The sequence below is a fragment of the Rhipicephalus microplus genome, chromosome 7, assembly GCF_043290135.1.
Source record: "Rhipicephalus microplus isolate Deutch F79 chromosome 7, USDA_Rmic, whole genome shotgun sequence".
NCBI lineage: Eukaryota > Metazoa > Arthropoda > Arachnida > Ixodida > Ixodidae > Rhipicephalus > Rhipicephalus microplus.
Window position 1 is genome coordinate 85,874,006 of NC_134706.1, and position 18,017 is coordinate 85,892,022.

General features: G+C 45.8%; 1 protein-coding gene across 2 annotated transcripts in view; it reads right to left on the bottom strand.

Moving 5' to 3' along the window:
- Nucleotides 1-18,017, bottom strand: part of eIF3l (eukaryotic translation initiation factor 3 subunit l) — a 49,298-nt gene that overhangs the window by 16,861 nt on the left and 14,420 nt on the right. For both annotated transcript variants that reach the window (XM_037431500.2, XM_037431499.2), the window contains exons 7-14: nucleotides 10,679-10,752; nucleotides 9,591-9,671; nucleotides 6,133-6,223; nucleotides 5,447-5,601; nucleotides 3,583-3,753; nucleotides 3,243-3,376; nucleotides 2,197-2,314; nucleotides 1,700-1,773 (exon numbers count right to left, since the gene is read on the bottom strand). In XM_037431500.2, coding sequence (XP_037287397.1) covers nucleotides 1,700-1,773; nucleotides 2,197-2,314; nucleotides 3,243-3,376; nucleotides 3,583-3,753; nucleotides 5,447-5,601; nucleotides 6,133-6,223; nucleotides 9,591-9,671; nucleotides 10,679-10,752 — 898 coding nt within the window. The remainder of the gene's footprint in view (nucleotides 1-1,699; nucleotides 1,774-2,196; nucleotides 2,315-3,242; nucleotides 3,377-3,582; nucleotides 3,754-5,446; nucleotides 5,602-6,132; nucleotides 6,224-9,590; nucleotides 9,672-10,678; nucleotides 10,753-18,017) is intronic.

Consider the following 18,017-nt stretch of genomic DNA (forward strand, 5'->3'; position numbering starts at 1 on the left):
GGTGCGCGTTAGATTCGAGTAATTACGGTAATTAGGCAATTGGGGTAACGAAACAAGTGTTTTCTAAAAGCTTTCTCATACGATATTCAAGATCCGTGGCATGCTTCTTGTGTTCCAAAAGCTAATTTATGCAATGCACAGTGAACGTGTGTATATTTATTGCTAAGTTAGGCCTTACCCAATCAGATTACAGTGGAACCCCGGTTACACGACTTTCAGGGGACCAAGCAAAACTATCGTATAATCCGGGCATCGTACAATCGAAAAACTAAGAATATAGCAATGACACTCAGCCTTGTCCCCGAAAAATGGGCATAGACCGCCTGAATAAGCCCATGGCAGGACCTTGTGCCTCTGCTATAAAGGTAGATTAAATTATTCTTGCTAGTGACAGCTAATGGCAGCGTAACTTAGTTAAAAGAGGTGTGAACGAATCTCTTTTCTTATGTTTAACAAGAATTGAATCCAACGCGCATCTTTCTATCGATAAATAGAGACCGAAAATTGCCTGTGCGTGAAACCAAAACCGTGTTGCTGATAGTCCCTCGTCAGAAGAGTCAGACACAGTGTCATCGCTATCACATAGCGGCAACCGACCACGAGTGTGTGTAGAATGCCTCCGTGTGCGACTGAGCTACGCACGTTGTAATTTGTAGCCTTGTGAAGTGCAACTAGTGATGTCCCGCTGTTAGCATGAACGTCGATGTCAAGTGAAAGCGATCTTTCACGGCGAAAACAGCTGTTTCGCACCCTTATGCGTCTGCAAGCTTGTGACTGCGAGTGCGACAAAAGCAGGAGATCAGCTGTATGTTGACCAGAAAATGTTTCCATAGACCGAAAATGTGAAAATATCAGCTTTTCAGCCGGCTGGAGGCTGCTTTGTGTGGAGAGAGCTTGACTAGGTAACGACCCCAGATACGTGCACACGTGACTGTGGCGTGTGTAGAAGCGCACGAACTTTCAGAAGAATAAATTTTCCATTCTAACAAGACATCTGTCTCGCTCTCTACTTCTCTGATCGTCAACCAAGGGGAATGCAAGTTCATATTTTGCACTTGTGAATATTTGGTCCACGCTTAATTCGAGTAAAGGCGTTCTTTTTTTTCCTTTTGGGCGAAATCTGAATGTCGTCGTAAGATGCGGGGTCGGCGTAAAACCACGTCGTATAACCAAGGTTTTTAATACATTATTCCTATGGAGATTTTGCTGGGACCTAACGGATTCGTCGTAAAATGCGGGTCGTCACAAAACCGGGGGACGTATAATCAAAGTTCCACTGTATTCGGTTATGATCACAGTAGCCACTGTAAGAATTACCACCTTCAACTTGTTTGAAGGTGGGAATTGCCCTACTGCAAATTTTCCTCAGCTTATTGTTCGGATCCGTGTGGCAGTGTCAGGTCTAGTAAAGGGCAGATAACATCAGGCAGCCTCAGCAAGAAAACAAACAGAGCATAAAATACATTTATGTTGCCGTCGTGTTTTTTCCTGGAACAGAGCTCTTGCCGATGAACTCAACTATAGTACTTATTACTGAAATCGTAACATTGCCTATTGGGCATCAGTTTGAGCCTACAAGGACCTATAGAGGCTACAATTTTTACATTTATCATTTGAGACCGCCATGAATGCCCTACACTCATAGGAAGAGCAAGCTTGTACTACAGTTGCGCAAATTATGCAGGATGTAATAGCTCACCTCCTGATGGTTGGAATCATGAGCTGCCCCTCAACCTCACTGAGGAAGACATTGAGCTGCTGCTGAAGAGGCTCCTGTAAAGAAAGTGACAGAGCAACCCTTGGAGTTCTTGGTTACTGGTAAACGAAGTAGTTCCGGCTGTAATAAACCATTTTGCCGAAAGTTAGTAACGTGTCGTGTTGTCCCTTCTAGTCTTTCTGTTACTTTATCGCTTCTAAATAAATAAAAAACGAATAATAATAATAACAACTGGGGTTTAGTATTCCCAATACCACATATGATTATGAGAGATGCTGTAGTGGAGGGCTCGTGAAATTTCGTCTACCTGGGGTTCTAAACGTTACAAACGAACCTAAGTTGCATTAGTTCGTATGCACTTAGGTTCGTATGCGTTACGAATATAAGTGCAAGTGAGAAAGAGTCTCCCGGGTGTACGAATGTGGCTACAATACTAGCGCAAGTTGCTGCCAGCTGCGCGCAGGAGTGCCAGAACTGACCTTGGCGTAGTTTCTCACATCCTTGTTCTCGAGAGTCGCAGGGGTGAGGGGTGGCGGCACCGGGTTCAGGAACTTGGGGCAGGCCACACTGAAGATCTCGGCAAATACGGCCTTGTCCCTGCGTCCAATTTGAATTAGTAAGTGCATGTGGTCATTTTGCCAAGTTGACAGGCACCTCTCCTTCCCAGTTTCACAGCAAATTAACGCCTCAGTCTTCAATATCTTTAGCTTTAACACCATTCGTAAATGAAATACATACATAACATCTCAATTGTTTTATTTAGGGATGCATTCTTATTGAAATCATCTAGACGCCTTCGAGAGGCAGCGAGAAAAGAAGGTATTTAGTTTAGATTTCCCACAAAGTCTGCCCATGCGACAAGTGTACAAAACAGGAGTATACCCAAGCAATGCAATATCAGCGTTCATGAAATTCTCACAAGCGTCAGACCTTGAATAGGTCATCTACATAGTGCACAGCACACATCCACGTAATTAGGTTACATCTCTCCTACAGAAGACCGTGTTGAAATGAGGCATTAAAGGTGGTTGCACACACAGAACTAGCGAATAGGGGTAACAACAGCTTTTTTTTTTTCTGGCTTTCTGCCATGATTTTCAGTCAGAAACAGCAGTTATCGAGTGCAAAATTGATGTCATGTTCACCATCACGTAGCCTTCAAAAAGTGCTACAATGTGCCTACCAGCCTGCAGCCATAACGGTTCCCAAGTGTCCACTTTTTCGTAAAATGAAAGGAGGTTTTCCGTTCGAGCACATCCACCATATTGCAACGAAGAACACCAGCAATGGAAAAGAACGACTATCACGGTGTCCCACCTGTGTTCGCTAGGAAAGTGCGAATATTTGAAATTTTGAACACTTTTCGAATAGTGTTCGCAACTCGATTCACAGTGTAACTTTCAACAATTGAACTATTCGAACTTCCCAAAGACTAATACAGCACACCTCATATTAAAAGTGAACCCTACAGATTTTGAAATGCTTGATCTCATCCCACCGCATTTGCGGCAAAGCTGCCACCTACCCACGCTGCATCTTGTTCATCTGCTCTCCGTGCTTGTCCTTCAGGTGAGACAGGATGCTCTCGTCGATGCGCTGCGGGTGCAGCGTCAAGCAGATGGCCAACAGGGCGTACATTTTGTCCGTCTGCTTGTTGATCTGCACGGGGCGGCACAAGAAGCGAATCAACCCACAAGTCAAAGCGGCCATCGGCAACCTCTCGGTCGAGCGACCAGTGCGAGTCGCCGGTGTCAACCTAGCATACACATCACGAGTCATATCACAGTTTGCACGTGCATAGACCGCAAGAGAGAAAGCAAGGAAGACGCAGCAGGTCCGTATAGGATTCCGAAAAGCGTGCACACCTGGTCGCCCTGATACGTGCGCGTCGGGAACATGTGTTTGGTACGCTGGATGTAGACCAGGATGTTGGAGAAGGTGCGGATGGAGTCCGCGTAGCGCCGCATCATCAGGTACGCAAACCCCACGTAGTAATACGTCGTGATCTGGCAGGCCGGAACCCGAGAGTACAGGCTCTGAAAAGACAAACGCAGGGCTTGAAGCAGAATAGCGAATGTAGTGCAGCACTTCACGAACAGTTTCAGCTAGCAAGTACGTTTTTCAGTGTTACTGTTTTTTTTCCTGCTTGCATGGCACTGTAACCAGAAGGTTTCTTCTGTGTTCGACAGATGGTGCTTTGCCATGCTTGTCTCCCAGCACAATACTGGCATCTGCTGATGAAACTTAGCTCCCTTGTATGACATACAGGTGAGAGCAGAAGCTGGCGCCTTACTGACGCAGTTACGTATGCCTAGAGCCGGTGCAAATGCGCAGCTACAAGCAACATAGCATGGAGCAGAGAGGACTTATCCTGTACGACGCACCAATACTACAACAGCGTTAACATGCAACCCGGTAGAGACATGGCCGTTAAGCTTTGTTGGCTGCTGCTTTGGAAGTGGAATTTTTTAAACTTTTAGGTCCAGTGTACGAGGAAGGCCTATTATTCGCAGCCGCAGCAAAAGATGAAATGTTCTCGAGCATGCACTTCCTTAGAAGGATGATGGCGCAAAGACCAACCACATGTCCTAATTGTTCAAGTACAGTCGCCGACCGATTTTCCGGACTCCAAAAATTCGGACTTGTTGGATATTCCGGACTTCATAAATGCACCGTCAGGGATCCCATAGAGCTAATGCATTGTTTCGACCGATTTTTCGGGCGAATTTGCCCTTGAAAGTTCGATTTTTCGGACTAAATCGCTCGTTTTGTGCCACGCCCCAAGCCATTGTGAACGCCGCCATGTTGGATTTTTCGTCGGCTTGGCTAAGCTTGGTCTTCAGATGCCTTTCCTGCCTCCGAGATTGGAATGCGCACGCCATATTTTAAGTTTCGGAGGCCGTGTTTGCTTTTTAAAAGACGCGGTGATGGATGCCGTTTTTTCGTCTTCGGTCAGCACTATCGTCATCACATCGCACGGGGACGAGGCGAAAGAAGGATTCTTTTATTGTCGTTGCAGCTTTTTTCAGTCGCCATTCTGCACGTGTTGTGTCGCGTAGCGTCGAGACGTTGTGTGCTTCGCAGCGGCTATCTGCGGCATTGAATTTTGTGTTTTCGGTGCCATGGCTCCGCTATCTGTGCCATCGCGGGAGCCAGGTGGTGTGAAGAAGCGTGGGAAGTATACGACCCTGACGATGGAGAAGAAAGCTGCCATAATCAAGCTAATAGAGAGTGGACGTTCGCAGCTAGATGTCGCTGGATGACGGTCAACGCCGGATGGCGGTCGTCGTTGTCGTCGGATGACAACGACGACCGCCCGCAGCCGTCGGAGATCGCCAACGCGGTGACAATTTTGTCGAGCGTTTACAGCGACGATGTCACCTTTGCGCAAATACGGGCAAACCAAATTGCCTCCAAGCGTAGTTTGAGGCAAGGCAGCATCAAGGACTTTTTTAAACCTGCCTGATGCAATAAACTTTAGATTTTTGGCAAAAACGAATTTTTCGGACTGTTCGATTTTTCGTACTTTTTTTCGGTCCCCGCCAGGTCCGAAAAATCGGTCGGCGACTGTACTTTTCTCTCTTTCCAGACAAACCCTCATTGCGTTGCCAGAAAAAACGACGACAAAAAACAATTTTATGTGCTGCATTGGCACCCCCTATGGAATAACTGCATGCAGTTAATTGCACATAAACTACCAAGTCCGGCTTAATTAAAACAGTGGGCTACCTTCTTGTTGAGTTCGAGGTTCTCGAGCACCTTGACGGCCTGGTAGTAGTCGCCGAGCAGCGAGTGCAGACGAAGTAGCCCCACCAGGCTGAAGTAGCCCAGCATCTTGTACAGCGGATGCTGGCCAAACTCCCCGGCCACACTGTCAGGATCCCCTACACACAGAGGGTAGCCACAAGGTTCCGTGGTGATATACCAGGTAACCCAATGGCATCAGTGGCTACCAAGGCTCACCAAATCCCCACTGTCCATTGTGTTGCCTGAGTGGGAAATCAAGGCTAAGAAGAGTATTAATGTTGCTGCGTCAATGACAAGTAAATTTTGCAACACTGTTATCGTTCTCTGTGGCTTGATCACGCAGACAAATGCTCATAGTTATGATAACGATACTGGGAGACACTGCAAACTTATTGGGTTCAAGGGCGCAATAGGCATGCCATGCCATTTTTAGAATGAGTTCGTTCACATTAGAATAGAAATCCTGTGCAATAGCTTTACTGCAATCATATACCAAACGTATCTGACCCTTTCAAAATTTATGACTTTCTTGGTTTTCAGCATCAGTTTTAGCGGTCATGCAATGTCATTGTGACAGAGGGTTTCGGAAAACAAGAGTTGGGTGCCTCACACAGTCATGTGCCAACAATAGTGCGAGATACCAAATGGTGAAAAACGTGTTGCCTCACCTCCCTGGGTGTAAACCTCCAGCTGGAGGTTGATGTTGGACTTGTCGACGAGAGAGTGGAGCACGTTGAGGACGCTGTGGACGTTCCAGATCTGAAATGACAAGTAGCCTTCATGGAATATGACGGCATTCAGGCATGATACATTTTTCTCCCAACATTTTTTTCTTTAACTAATGGCTGTTCAGATGATGGACACATGCTCGGACCCAGCCCTTTCAACGTAAGTCACGGCTGTGCGGCTGCATTGTGGCCCACCAATGAAGAATTTTTCAAAGCGATTTGAACTCTGCTGAAGTACGACTTAGACCTCTGAAGTAAGCCAACATAGATTATGGTCGTGCGAAAAAACTTCGAAGTGGCAGGCATTACAATGTGAGCTAATGTCATGCTCGGGCTCATCTCACTGCAGGCAGCTTCAATTTTATCGGATAAATGTACTCTCTAGCCAGGATGTGCTTCCCATCAATATGCTATCACAGGCACACTGAAAGCCTGAAAACACACTCATTTTTCACGAAGCTACATTGGATGTTGTAACTAAAGGTAATATAATTATGATGCACTAGTGGTTCACAAGAGCACGGATCAATGCGATGCTTGCACTCTGCAAGCCTCAGAACAGTGGCAAGCATCACCAAAATCTGAGGGGCACGTATCCTCATCCTGTAAAGTGCTCAAGCAGTGTGCAGAAAGAAGCACACTATCACTACTGATTTACGAATAATGGTAATTCGCCTTTGATGGCACTCCAACACTATGCGATGAATAAATGATAATGCATGCAAAGGGTTACAGGGTATTCTCCAACCTTTATTTACGGGAAATGAACATATGTAAAGGGGAGACGCGGGTCAAAAAGTAACGGTATTCCGGGAAACTTTTGCTTTTTTTTTTCTCCGGTTATATTGGCATCCTTGGACTAAATTATTTTACTTCTGAAAATATTAAGCTGCAATTGGCATGAGAAATGAACTATAAATGCTTTTAAGTGGGCAGTGGTGATGCGAGAAATGCACGAAAGTCGCAGAAAATGGCGTAGTTCGCGTTGGTCTGTCGTGAGAACGACACGCTAGCCGTCATTTGCAATCATGCACGCATGCTGCGAAGGCCTTCCCCTTCACAACCCACTAGTTGCCAGTGTTGTATCTTCGCGGAGAATAAACAAAAAACAAGAAAAACAAGGAGTACGTCTCGCATTTTGAATATTGCAGCAGGCTGCGCGAGGCCGCCATTGGACGGCGGTGCGCTCAACCACCTCCCCCTTTTATCTTTGCGGCAAAAGAGCGACGCTTCAGACGTGCTCGGAGGATTTCAAGCTGAACAGTTGTGCTGCCCGCGATATCCAACGCCAGTGTAGCCCTCGCCGACAGGTTCGCCATCCACGACCTCTTGACGCCGTGAAGCTCCTCCATGCGGTGTCCCGTCCTCGGATTTCTTAAACCGGCTCCCAACTTTCCTATCTCCTCCTTTTTCTGTCGCTTGCCTGTCCTAATTCTTTATCTATCTCTTTTCACCATTCTTTTTATCCCTCCTTCCCTCTCCCCTACAAGGCACTGCGCTGTGTCGCCCAAGAGGCAGACAGAAATTAAATGCTTTTTTCTTCTTCTCAAGAACCACTATTTCACTCAATCGAGTTTTTCGGCGTTTCTCTGCATTTTCGCGACATGGCAAGCCCCAAGAAGCGGTCTAGATAATCGTAAGTTCAGAACTTGCCACAAGTATCAAGGGAAACAGCGTCGGACACTTCCCAAAGCGACAGTGAACGATGATGTTACCACCAACCAACGCCCCAACTTCAGATAGGCCTAACACCGACATTGAACCCGGCGACAGAGGTTGTGAAATAGCCTCTGTCGTGGTATTCGTCAGTGCATACCAAATGAAGATCGGATTTTTGGAGAGTGAACGTAGACCATTAAGTGCTGCTATTGCCAACACGTTGCTTTTTGAAATCAACGCGCTGACTGCCCTCGTGGAGGGTGCGCAATGCCCAACCTGCTCCGAACGGAAGCTCGGCGTCTGAGAGGTAGCTGAAAAGCGCAAAGGGCTTTTGGAATTCCTCGAAGTGTGATGTAAAAATACAGATTGCCATGGATCTGCACTTTCATTCACACACACGTCGAGACGTACCACCTTGGCCAGGGACCAAGGGACGTGCGATCGTTTCGACAGCGGCAGCTCGCGTGACAGCTTTGCTGTAAACGTGAAGGCAGTTCTGGCAGGTGCAGGCCATGACCAACTTTCAAGATTTTGTGCGATTCTCGGTCTTCTGAACATTCAGTGCAAGATGCTTTTCATTGCGCCCCAATTTCATGCAAAAAGAATGGTTTTCTATTAAATGCTAACTTTACAAATTCTTCTCATTTTCATTTTTTTTTTTAGAATTTCACACTTTCCAGGCAGCCTTTTAGACACTTATACTTATTGTATAGCAACGAAACATGGCATATATATTCTTCAACACATGCAGAATGCAAATGTCTACTTGAAATTGCAACGCCTACCTGCATTAGTTATGAAAATATTAGGTTATTGTTTGAAAAGAAATGAAAAATAATTATACATGAAATACAATTTTTTTTCTTGGTTTCAATATTTCTGTGACATATATGGATAGAAATTTGCACTTCACAATCTACCAAGAGTCAAATAAGATCAGACACAATACTATTACGGAAAGTTAAGTACATAAAAGAGTACCTGCAAAAAATGTAACTTTTTGCTATTGTGCATGGTGGCATAACTATAGCAGGTACACGAAAAATGATGACATATTTGAAATCTGCCTGGAAAACTATAACAGAATTTTCAAGTGTCTATGACTAAAAATAAAAAAAAAGTTTTGTTGAGGAGTGTCTTTCCTCAAGACTCTTGATTTATTTTAAAGCCCTGAAATATCTGCTGCCTGTGTTTCTCCTGGCTGAGCAATTTCGTTCCTTTGTCCCTAGCACTTGCAAATAAAACTGATTGCCTGCCTGCAAACGGCCAGACTAGGCAAACTGCTCACACGAACAATTGCATGACATAGAGAGCAACGATCTGGCCTTAGCCTTTTGCGTGCTGAATGCCATTTTCAAGTTACTTTTGCTGCCGTACACTGTTGTCATGCAGAAAGGTGTCCCAGGATTGGGAAGGGGTTACCGGGCGTCATGAGACATAGCACATTTCGTTCCTTATTCACACTTGTGGGTGCCCATCATACAATAGAGTGCCAGTATGATTGCTGATGTCTCTAAACTTTGCGGGAAATCATTCGAAGGTGTCTATGATGTCGGTGCGATGATGAGAGACTCTAAACACCACAGTGCTATTTGGTATGTTGCCCCAACTCGTACTGTTGACAACTGATAATTCAAACAACATTGTGAGATTCCCCGAAGTTAAGAGTTATCGAGAGTCAACTGTAGTAAAGATAAATACTTCATCCCACTTGCGGGGTTGTTCTTGCCTCGACTCACCTTGGGGTTGGTGTTGAGCTGCTCAATCTCATCGGGAGACTTCTTGCTTAGGTTGCTACGGTACTGGCTGAAGGACTGGAACTGCACACAGACACACAATTGCCCATCACGTTCAAGCCACTTGGCCCTTACACACAGAAGCTCGGAAGAAATAGCAACACTTACATGAAACATTTCTCGCGATTATCTCGCACGGCACATTTTAATGAGACACCTACGACACTGACATGCTGTTCTGCGTTTTGTATTAGATTGTGCCAAGCCTCAGAACTTATTTTGCACACTCGTGATACTTCACAGTACCAAGTGACGGTTGGCCGCATGCTGCCAACGAAGGTTGGAATTATTTTTGTGTCACAGCACTTCTTTTGAGGAAACGCCAGCTGGTGAACTGGCTGCCACGCGTACAGCCGTGAACAATGTAAAACGGAACACTGACATCACGTTGAAAAGGGTCATAGTGGCTGAATGCAGTTGTAAAGGACAAAAGTGCTCTTAACAATAAATGTTCCAGAGGAAAGGCTCACCTCTTGAACATTAACACATCAAGTTTGTACCCACACACCACAAGTAACCATTTAAAAACAAACTCGACGCTTCCTTTCACATAACTGACCGCTCATCCTTTGTGAGGCAGGTCAGTAAACTTCTTTTAACCAGCATTAAAAAGGAGGAAGGGTGCAAGAGCAGCGGCAAAACACGTCTGCATGCCCCTCAACAATGGCAGATGGTGTAGAGTGTGCCTCATGTCACAGAGTTCACCAAATCACGTATGCTAATAGTACAGCTGCACATGCTAACTGGGGAATAGTTTAGGCAGTTACTGAATTCTATAGTCCAAGCAAAGAAGTAACCAACGCATGGAGAAGAATAAGCTTTCTAGACTACTGCGCTTCGAGAGATGTTTGAAGAAAAAAAAAGTAGGAAAAAGACTGAGCCATAAAACAAATGAACGGCCAAAAGAATGACAGCCTAACAAAATGAATATTTTTTGACTGATGTTTTATGAAGCTGCGATACTTTTCTACGACCTTTATTCCAGTGAACACCAGAGCAGTGTACTACATCTACTGGTTCACGAATCTCACCTGATAAATAAACTCATCGATGAGCTCCCACAGCCACTGGTTCGGAAGTACCAGCGCCACAGGTCCATCAGTGCCTGAAGATGAAACATAAGAAGTCATCCGTCACGATGTGTAATCGATTGATTAAACTATAAAAACCATTTTTTTAATTAACGGTGAAAAGCAAACAAGGGTGAGAGATCCAGATAAAACTCTGCTTGTTTCGTCTGAATCTACATCCCTTGCTTGCTCTGCTTCCTTAATTCAAAGGTAACTAATACAGTCGCCGACCGATTTTCCGGACTCCAAAAATTCGGACTTGTTGGATATTCCGGACTTCATAAATGCACCGTCAGGGTTCCCATAGAGCTAATGCATTGTTTCGACCGATTTTTCGGGCGAATTCGCCCCTGAAAGTTCGATTTTTCGGACTAAATCGCTCGTTTTGTGCCACGCTCTAACCCGCTGTGAACGCCGCCATGTTAGATTTTCTGTCGGCTTGGCTAAGCTTGGTCTTCAGATGCCTTTCTTGCCTCCGAGATTGGAATGCGCACGCCATGTTTTAAGTTTCGGAGGCCGTGTTTGCTTTTTAAAAGACGCGGTGATGGATGCCGTTTTTTCGTCTTCGGTCAGCACTAGAGTGTACTAGAATGGGGGAGTGGGTCCACTGTGGCCGGCGGCAAGCGGTGCGGGTGAAGCAAAAACGGCGGAAAATTTGGTGGCGCTGCAGTAGCCTTCTCCTGAAGTGACGTCAGTTTCGGCGGGAGCGTGCGAGTCGTGCGGCGGTTCGGGCCGCACGACGCGCTGGCGGGGACGCTGAGCGCTCGATGTTGTCGTCTGCTCGACGCGCCGTCGTCTGTTCGATGCACCGTCGTTCGTGCGCTGTTTTCACAATTTGTCTCCTGGTTCTTTTTTTACACATTATTAGAGACAAAAACAAGTGACATGAAATAAAATGTATGCTTTTTTTCGTGAACGCGTAGGTTTGTATTTCCCTTTGAGCAAAGCCGTCTGGACAAAGAATACGCGGCAGACGGCACGTTTGCGTGCGCAGATATGTGTCTGCTGGTTGCATAACGGAGCGTTCCAAGCTGCTTCAAAAGATTAGAGGATGAGCACGTCTAGGCGTAGAAATTACTGTTGTGTCGTAGGCTGCCAAACCGGATACAGCAGAGTTAAAAACCAGCCCAAGCTCTCACTCTTTGGAGTACCTCAAGACGAAGAAAGACGCCGGCTATGGGACCAGAATCTCAACCGCGCTGATCGGCCCTTGCAAGTCACCGATGCCATTTGCGAGCTGCACTTCGAGCAAAAATACATACTAAGGCAATATGTACATATTATCGAAGGCCGAGAAGTATATATAGAGCGGGGAAAGCCGGAACTTCGCAGTGATGCTGTACCCATAATTATACCTCATCTCCTGAAGTGTCCTGACGAGCAGCCCACACCGGAGCAGTCAACGAAGAAGAGAGCGGCTTCACCACCAACCTGTGAAGACCAGCCGTCAAAAAGAACTGCGCTGCAATCAGTTGAGCCGCAACTGAGATTTGAAGATTGCGAAAGTGCGAGGCAAAGCGACAACGCATTTGAACTTGAAGACGTTGTCCGGCCAAACGACCACTGGGCAATGCACAAGTTTCGTCATTATGACGGAATTGCTTATGTTTCGGCCTCCCTAAGTCGTGAACTCGTAAGCATCGAAAAGACTGTGCTCATGAATTACGGTACCGACCGGAGTGAAGTGATTTGTCGGACATATGTTCGGAAGACGCTGATCTCCGAAAAGGTCGCCTATAACCTTGAAGATGCCAAACAAGTCCTGGACTGCGCAGAATCTCTTCACCCTTGCAGAGGAGCAGGTAGGGCGAAGGACTTCACCTATGACGTTCTTACGAAGAAACTGGAGCAGCAAATCTCTCATTCCGACGGCCTTGTCTTCAGTGTCACGTGCAAAGGAGCGGTTAAACAACAAGGTGAGTGCGGCAAACGTTTATTGAGACGTCACTTGTAATTGTACAATTAATCAATCAGTAACCTGTTTAATGCTAGAACATTTGTGTGGCCCCTAATTTTTGTAGTACTCATTAACATTTACGAAAGAATAGTTTGCCTACAGAAAGTGAAAGTGCATAAATTGCGTTTCAAACATGCATGGTAAAAAACTGGAAGCTCTTCATAATTTTTTTCTCGTATACTTCCAGGTTCTTCATGCATTTCATGCAAGTACGTGAGGAAAGTAATACTCACCAGAAAAAGCTACCTAAAACGAAAAGAGCGAAGAAACTCAGTCTCCACCAAACTGCGGGTCCTGAGTCAGAGAAACAAGCGGATGGCGACAAGGCTGTTGGACATTGCTGGTCGTCTCGAAGAGATGAGGGCAAACAATGCGAATGTCGCGGATAAAATACTAGAGGATAAAATATCGTCACTACCGCGAAAGCAGCAGGCAAGTGTTCGCGCTTGCTTTCAAGCTGCCAAACAAACCAGCAAGCAGGGCATGCGCTACAATCAGGAGTGGATCCTCGAGTGTTTACTCATGAAACTAAAGAGTCCCCGGCTTTATCAGCACATCAGAAAGAACGAAATTCTCATGATGCCCAGCAACACTACTTTGAAAAGATACTTGAGGTCATACGAGTCGGCCTTCGGTTTTAATCAAGCAGTAATGAACACTCTAAAGAAAAAAACCGCGAGCATGTCAGACCTCGAAAGACACGGCGGACTATTGGTGGACGAAATGAAATTGTCAGAACATTTCAATGTGACGGCGTCTGGCCAGATTCAAGGCTTCGTGGACCTTGGAGAATTTACGAAGCCCGAAGACAAGTACCAGCAATGTGATCACGGCATGGTCATCATGTTTGTGCCTTTCGCTGGAAAATGGAGCCAAATTGTGGGCGTTTTTGCGACAAAAGGAAATGTGAGAGGAGACATTTTATTGAAAATTCTCATGGAAGCTACCATCCTCGTGGAACAGGCGGGCTTGTTCGTCGACCACATCACTTGTGACGGAGCCCCCTGGAATCGAAAAATGTGGAAGCTAGCGGGGGTGTCGGCGTCATCGAAGAAAATAAATGGCGCCATACAGCATCCTGTCGACGAGATGAGGAAATTGCACTTTATCTCCGATTTCCCGCATCTGCTAAAATGCCTCAGGAATGGTCTTCTCCAGAAAGGCTTTGCAACACCAGACGGATTGGTACGTATAGATTCATGGTTGACATTTTACAAAGATTGTGTTTTTTGCATACATTGCATTACCTCAACCTATATTTCTAGGTGTCTGTGCATCCGGTTCGGGAGGCGTACCTTCTAGACAGAAGTGTTAGGACACTGAAAGTTATGCCCAATTTGACCGAGACGCATCTGGAACCAAACTCATTTGAGAAGATGAGAACCCCTTTCGCCTTCCAACTATTCGGTCCATATGTCCTACGGGGCCTGGCCTTCTACAAGGAGGACATCGAGAGAAGGTGTGGCAGCATCGAGGCAACTCAGCTGTTCTTCTCGTGAGTTGCGCCTACGTTCCAAATGAATTAAGTGTAATCGTAAACATCTCAAACGCATGATGAGTGCTCTTCTGACATACATTCTTTTTGTTTATTTTGCAGGAAGATCCAACGACTGATCACCGTGATGACTTCCAGGTTTCGGGCCGAAGCGCTGAGACCAGCTTCTACAGACGTGGCATTCCTGTCCAATTTTCTGGACTTCCTGAATGACTGGGAATCATTCAGTGACAACAAGCGGCACTTTCTCAGCGAGTCCACTGCCATAGGTTTTAGGGTCACTATAGCAAATACCCTTTCATTGCTGAAGTACCTGACAGAGAGCGTTGGATTCAAATATCTCATGACATCTCGACTTAGCACCGATCCCGTGGAACATTTCTTCGGCATCGTTCGCCAGTCAAGTGGCTGCAACGCGCACCCCTCTCCGGATGAGTTTCTAATAACCGTCAACTGCTTGTCCTTTTATAACTTGGCGCACAGTGTGGACAGCGCAAACGCAAACCCTGACATGATAAACGCTCTTGTCACTGTGCATGACAGACAGGGTCTAAAGGTCACGCACAAAAAAATTGATGATCTTATATCACAGGGAAAACTTGGCGAGGTCGAAAGCACGATTGCCACGATGCCAGAAAAGTTTGCTGACCACATCGATGTGACTTTGGAGAAGAGTGACTCGAGACTCATTTACTACACAGCAGGGTACGTGGCCAGAAAGTGTGTATTGAAGTTGGCATGCGTACAATGCAAAGAAGTGCTTCTGTTTGAGAAAGCTGTCGCGGTTGCTGAACAGCTCCCTTCGCAATTCACGGAGCAATGCGACTGGGGTGGACTTCTGTACCCCTCACGACAGCTGTATGATTTCATTGCCTCACTTGAAAACTTGTTTACTGAATGTTTCAGTGTTTCCATGTTGCACACAGATAGCATCTCTGACATCCTTTCATTGGTGAAAACTAATTTTCTGAACTCGAAAGCGGTCGGCTGTCCAGACCACAAAGATGCAGTGAGCACAAAGCTCGTTTCGTTCTACGTGCTCACTCGCCTTCACTTCTTAGTGAAGGGAATGAACAGGGAAAACGCTTCGAAACGAGCGAGAGCAAAACACTTAAAGCTTAGCAGGACAACATAGAGCCTGACGTTCCTTGAGCGACGGTGTCGAAGTCTTTCGATGATATTTATTTTGTTTTTTATATTTATGCGAAAAGCTTGCGCAGTCAATTTAAAATAAAATATTTTGCGCATATCACTTCTTTATTGGTGTCTTTCAGACTTCCTATCTATAGGTGAAAACACGTTCATGTTTCGAACAAATGTTTGCATGGACACGTACCGCAGGCACGAAGAGAAAAGGTAAAATATAACATATTTCATTAATACCTACAACGTATACCAGCACTAGATGCCGAACAAAAACTCATCATAAAACCACCGCGACGGACGTGCGTCCGCCCTATAAGTCATTTCCTACGAATAGCACAGTTGCCGTCCGATGTGACTAAACTTCCTTTGCCAACACCCTCACGTAATCGCAACAGGACTGGTTCAGTTTTTCAATAATATCACGCGTCCCTAACGAATAGCTGCAAATTTGCAGAAGGGTTCGCATACTTTAGCTTTAATTCTCGTGATAACAGCTGGTAACTTTAGTCTTGCATCATATTCAATTTGCTGCCGTGAGTCTAAATTTGCACCAAACGCAAACTTACTTATATATCCCAGTTATATTGACATTTTTAAAAGCATCGCAGTTAATGCTCATATTACACTTTCGATGCGTACGTTTTCGCAAAAGCCAAATTCAACTTACGCTCTTGATTGTAAACAATTACCGTGGAAATCACGGTACTTGCGTGCGTGACTACCTATACGAGCAGGGCGTTTCGCAATATAAACATTTAGATTTTGTTGAACTGGCGCGGAAGCACGGTGCGACGCCGTTCACGGCCACGCACGCACGAACGAAGCAACAACGCTGCGAGACTGCGCCAGACGCGCGAGCAGCACGCGAACCGCGCGAACTATCAGACTACCCACCCGTCGCGAACCGCGTGGCAAAGGGGACTTGTAACCATGGCAACCACGGCTAAGTCTTCAGGTGAAGGCGATGGTAGCGCCACCTGGATTTTCCGAAAAAAACGCCTCAGCGTGGAGCCTTCAGTGGACCCACTCCCCCATTCTAGTACACTCTAGTCAGCACTATCGTCATCACATCGCACGGGGAGGAGGCGAAAGAAGGATTCTTTTATTGTCGTTGCAGCTTTTTTCAGTCGCCATTCTGCACGTGTTGTGTCGCGCAGCGTCGAGACGTTGTGTGCTTCGCAGCGGCTATTTGCGGCATCGAATTTTGTGTTCTCGGTGCCATGGCTCCGCTATCTGTGCCATCGCGGGAGCCAGGTGGTGTGAAGAAGCGTGGGAAGTATACGACCCTGACGATGGAGAAGAAAGCTGCCATAATCAAGCTAATAGAGAGTGGACGTTCGCAGCTAGATGTCGCTGGATGTCGGTCGACGTCGGATGGCGGTCGTCGTTGTCGTCGGATGACAACGACGACCGCCCGCAGCCGTCGGAGATCGCCAACGCGGTGACAATTTTGTCGAGCGTTTACGGCGACGATGTCACCTTGGCGCAAATACGGGCAAACCAAATTGCCTCCAAGCGTAGTTTGAGGCAAGGCAGCATCAAGGACTTTTTTAAACCTGCTTGATGCAATAAACTTCAGATTTTTGGCGAAAACGAATTTTTCGGACTGTTCGATTTTTCGTACTTTTTTTCGGTCCCCGCCAGGTCCGAAAAATCGGTCGGCGACTTTATAACTACCATAGCTTGCCTAATAGTAAAACAGCTAAAAATATCTGCCCAAACTTGGTCTTCTAGATTATGGAATAGAACAATGCAACACAGCTTGGTGGATGAACCAAGAAACAATAGCAGATGGCTCTAAGTTACTTATTAACACCTAGGACCCTTTAAAATGACAACAAGGAATGACGCTGAATCTGTTTAGACTTGCGAATGGTTACAAAATTCTGTCCTCAATTTTGTATCACATGTTTACTGTTACAATAAAAATGCGAAGGTCAGGGTTTTACTTTCGAATTCCGCACTAAAACATCCGTGCCTGCAGGTAACTGCGACATCACAGACATCGACATCGTTTAGTGTGTCAGTGCTGCAAGTTCCAATCGGGTAAAAAGCCGTTATGTGTCTGCCCACGCACTGCGAGAGCATGAAGAACCATCGGCGGCGCATGCCGTGACGAGAGGCCAACAAACTAGAGCCATGGCTAAACTAGAGATGAGACTTTGCATGCACAATGCAACTCCTCTGTAGTCTAGCCGTGCTTGGCCACAGCTGCATTTCTTGTTTGCTCTGAATTGTTAATTAAATGATAACTAATGTAACAATCACCAAGATAACTAAACATTAGGGGTGTGCAAAAAATGAAATTTCATGTCGAGACGAGTAGTGCTGCGTAGTGTTCAAAAATTCAAACATAGAATAGAAGTATATTATATAAAGTTTGGTGCACCAAATTTATTTTCTATATAAGTTTATATACAGCGAATTTTATAATATTTACCTTACCCAAACCTAAATGCAGCACTTCCTGAAGCAAGGACACTGCATCGGTGAGGATAGTTACACCGGCTGGTAAAACAGGTGGTAACGTCCAGAGTAACCGGCAAACTAAATTCAGACATACCCGTTAGCAAAGTGGGTACATGTTGCTCTTCTCAAATGTCAGTCACTACGTCGAGGAAGCAAATGGTTGAGCAAGGTAACCAGTCGCCAGTTCCTAGCAGTGACTACGACACCAACACGTGACACTGCCCACAAAAGTA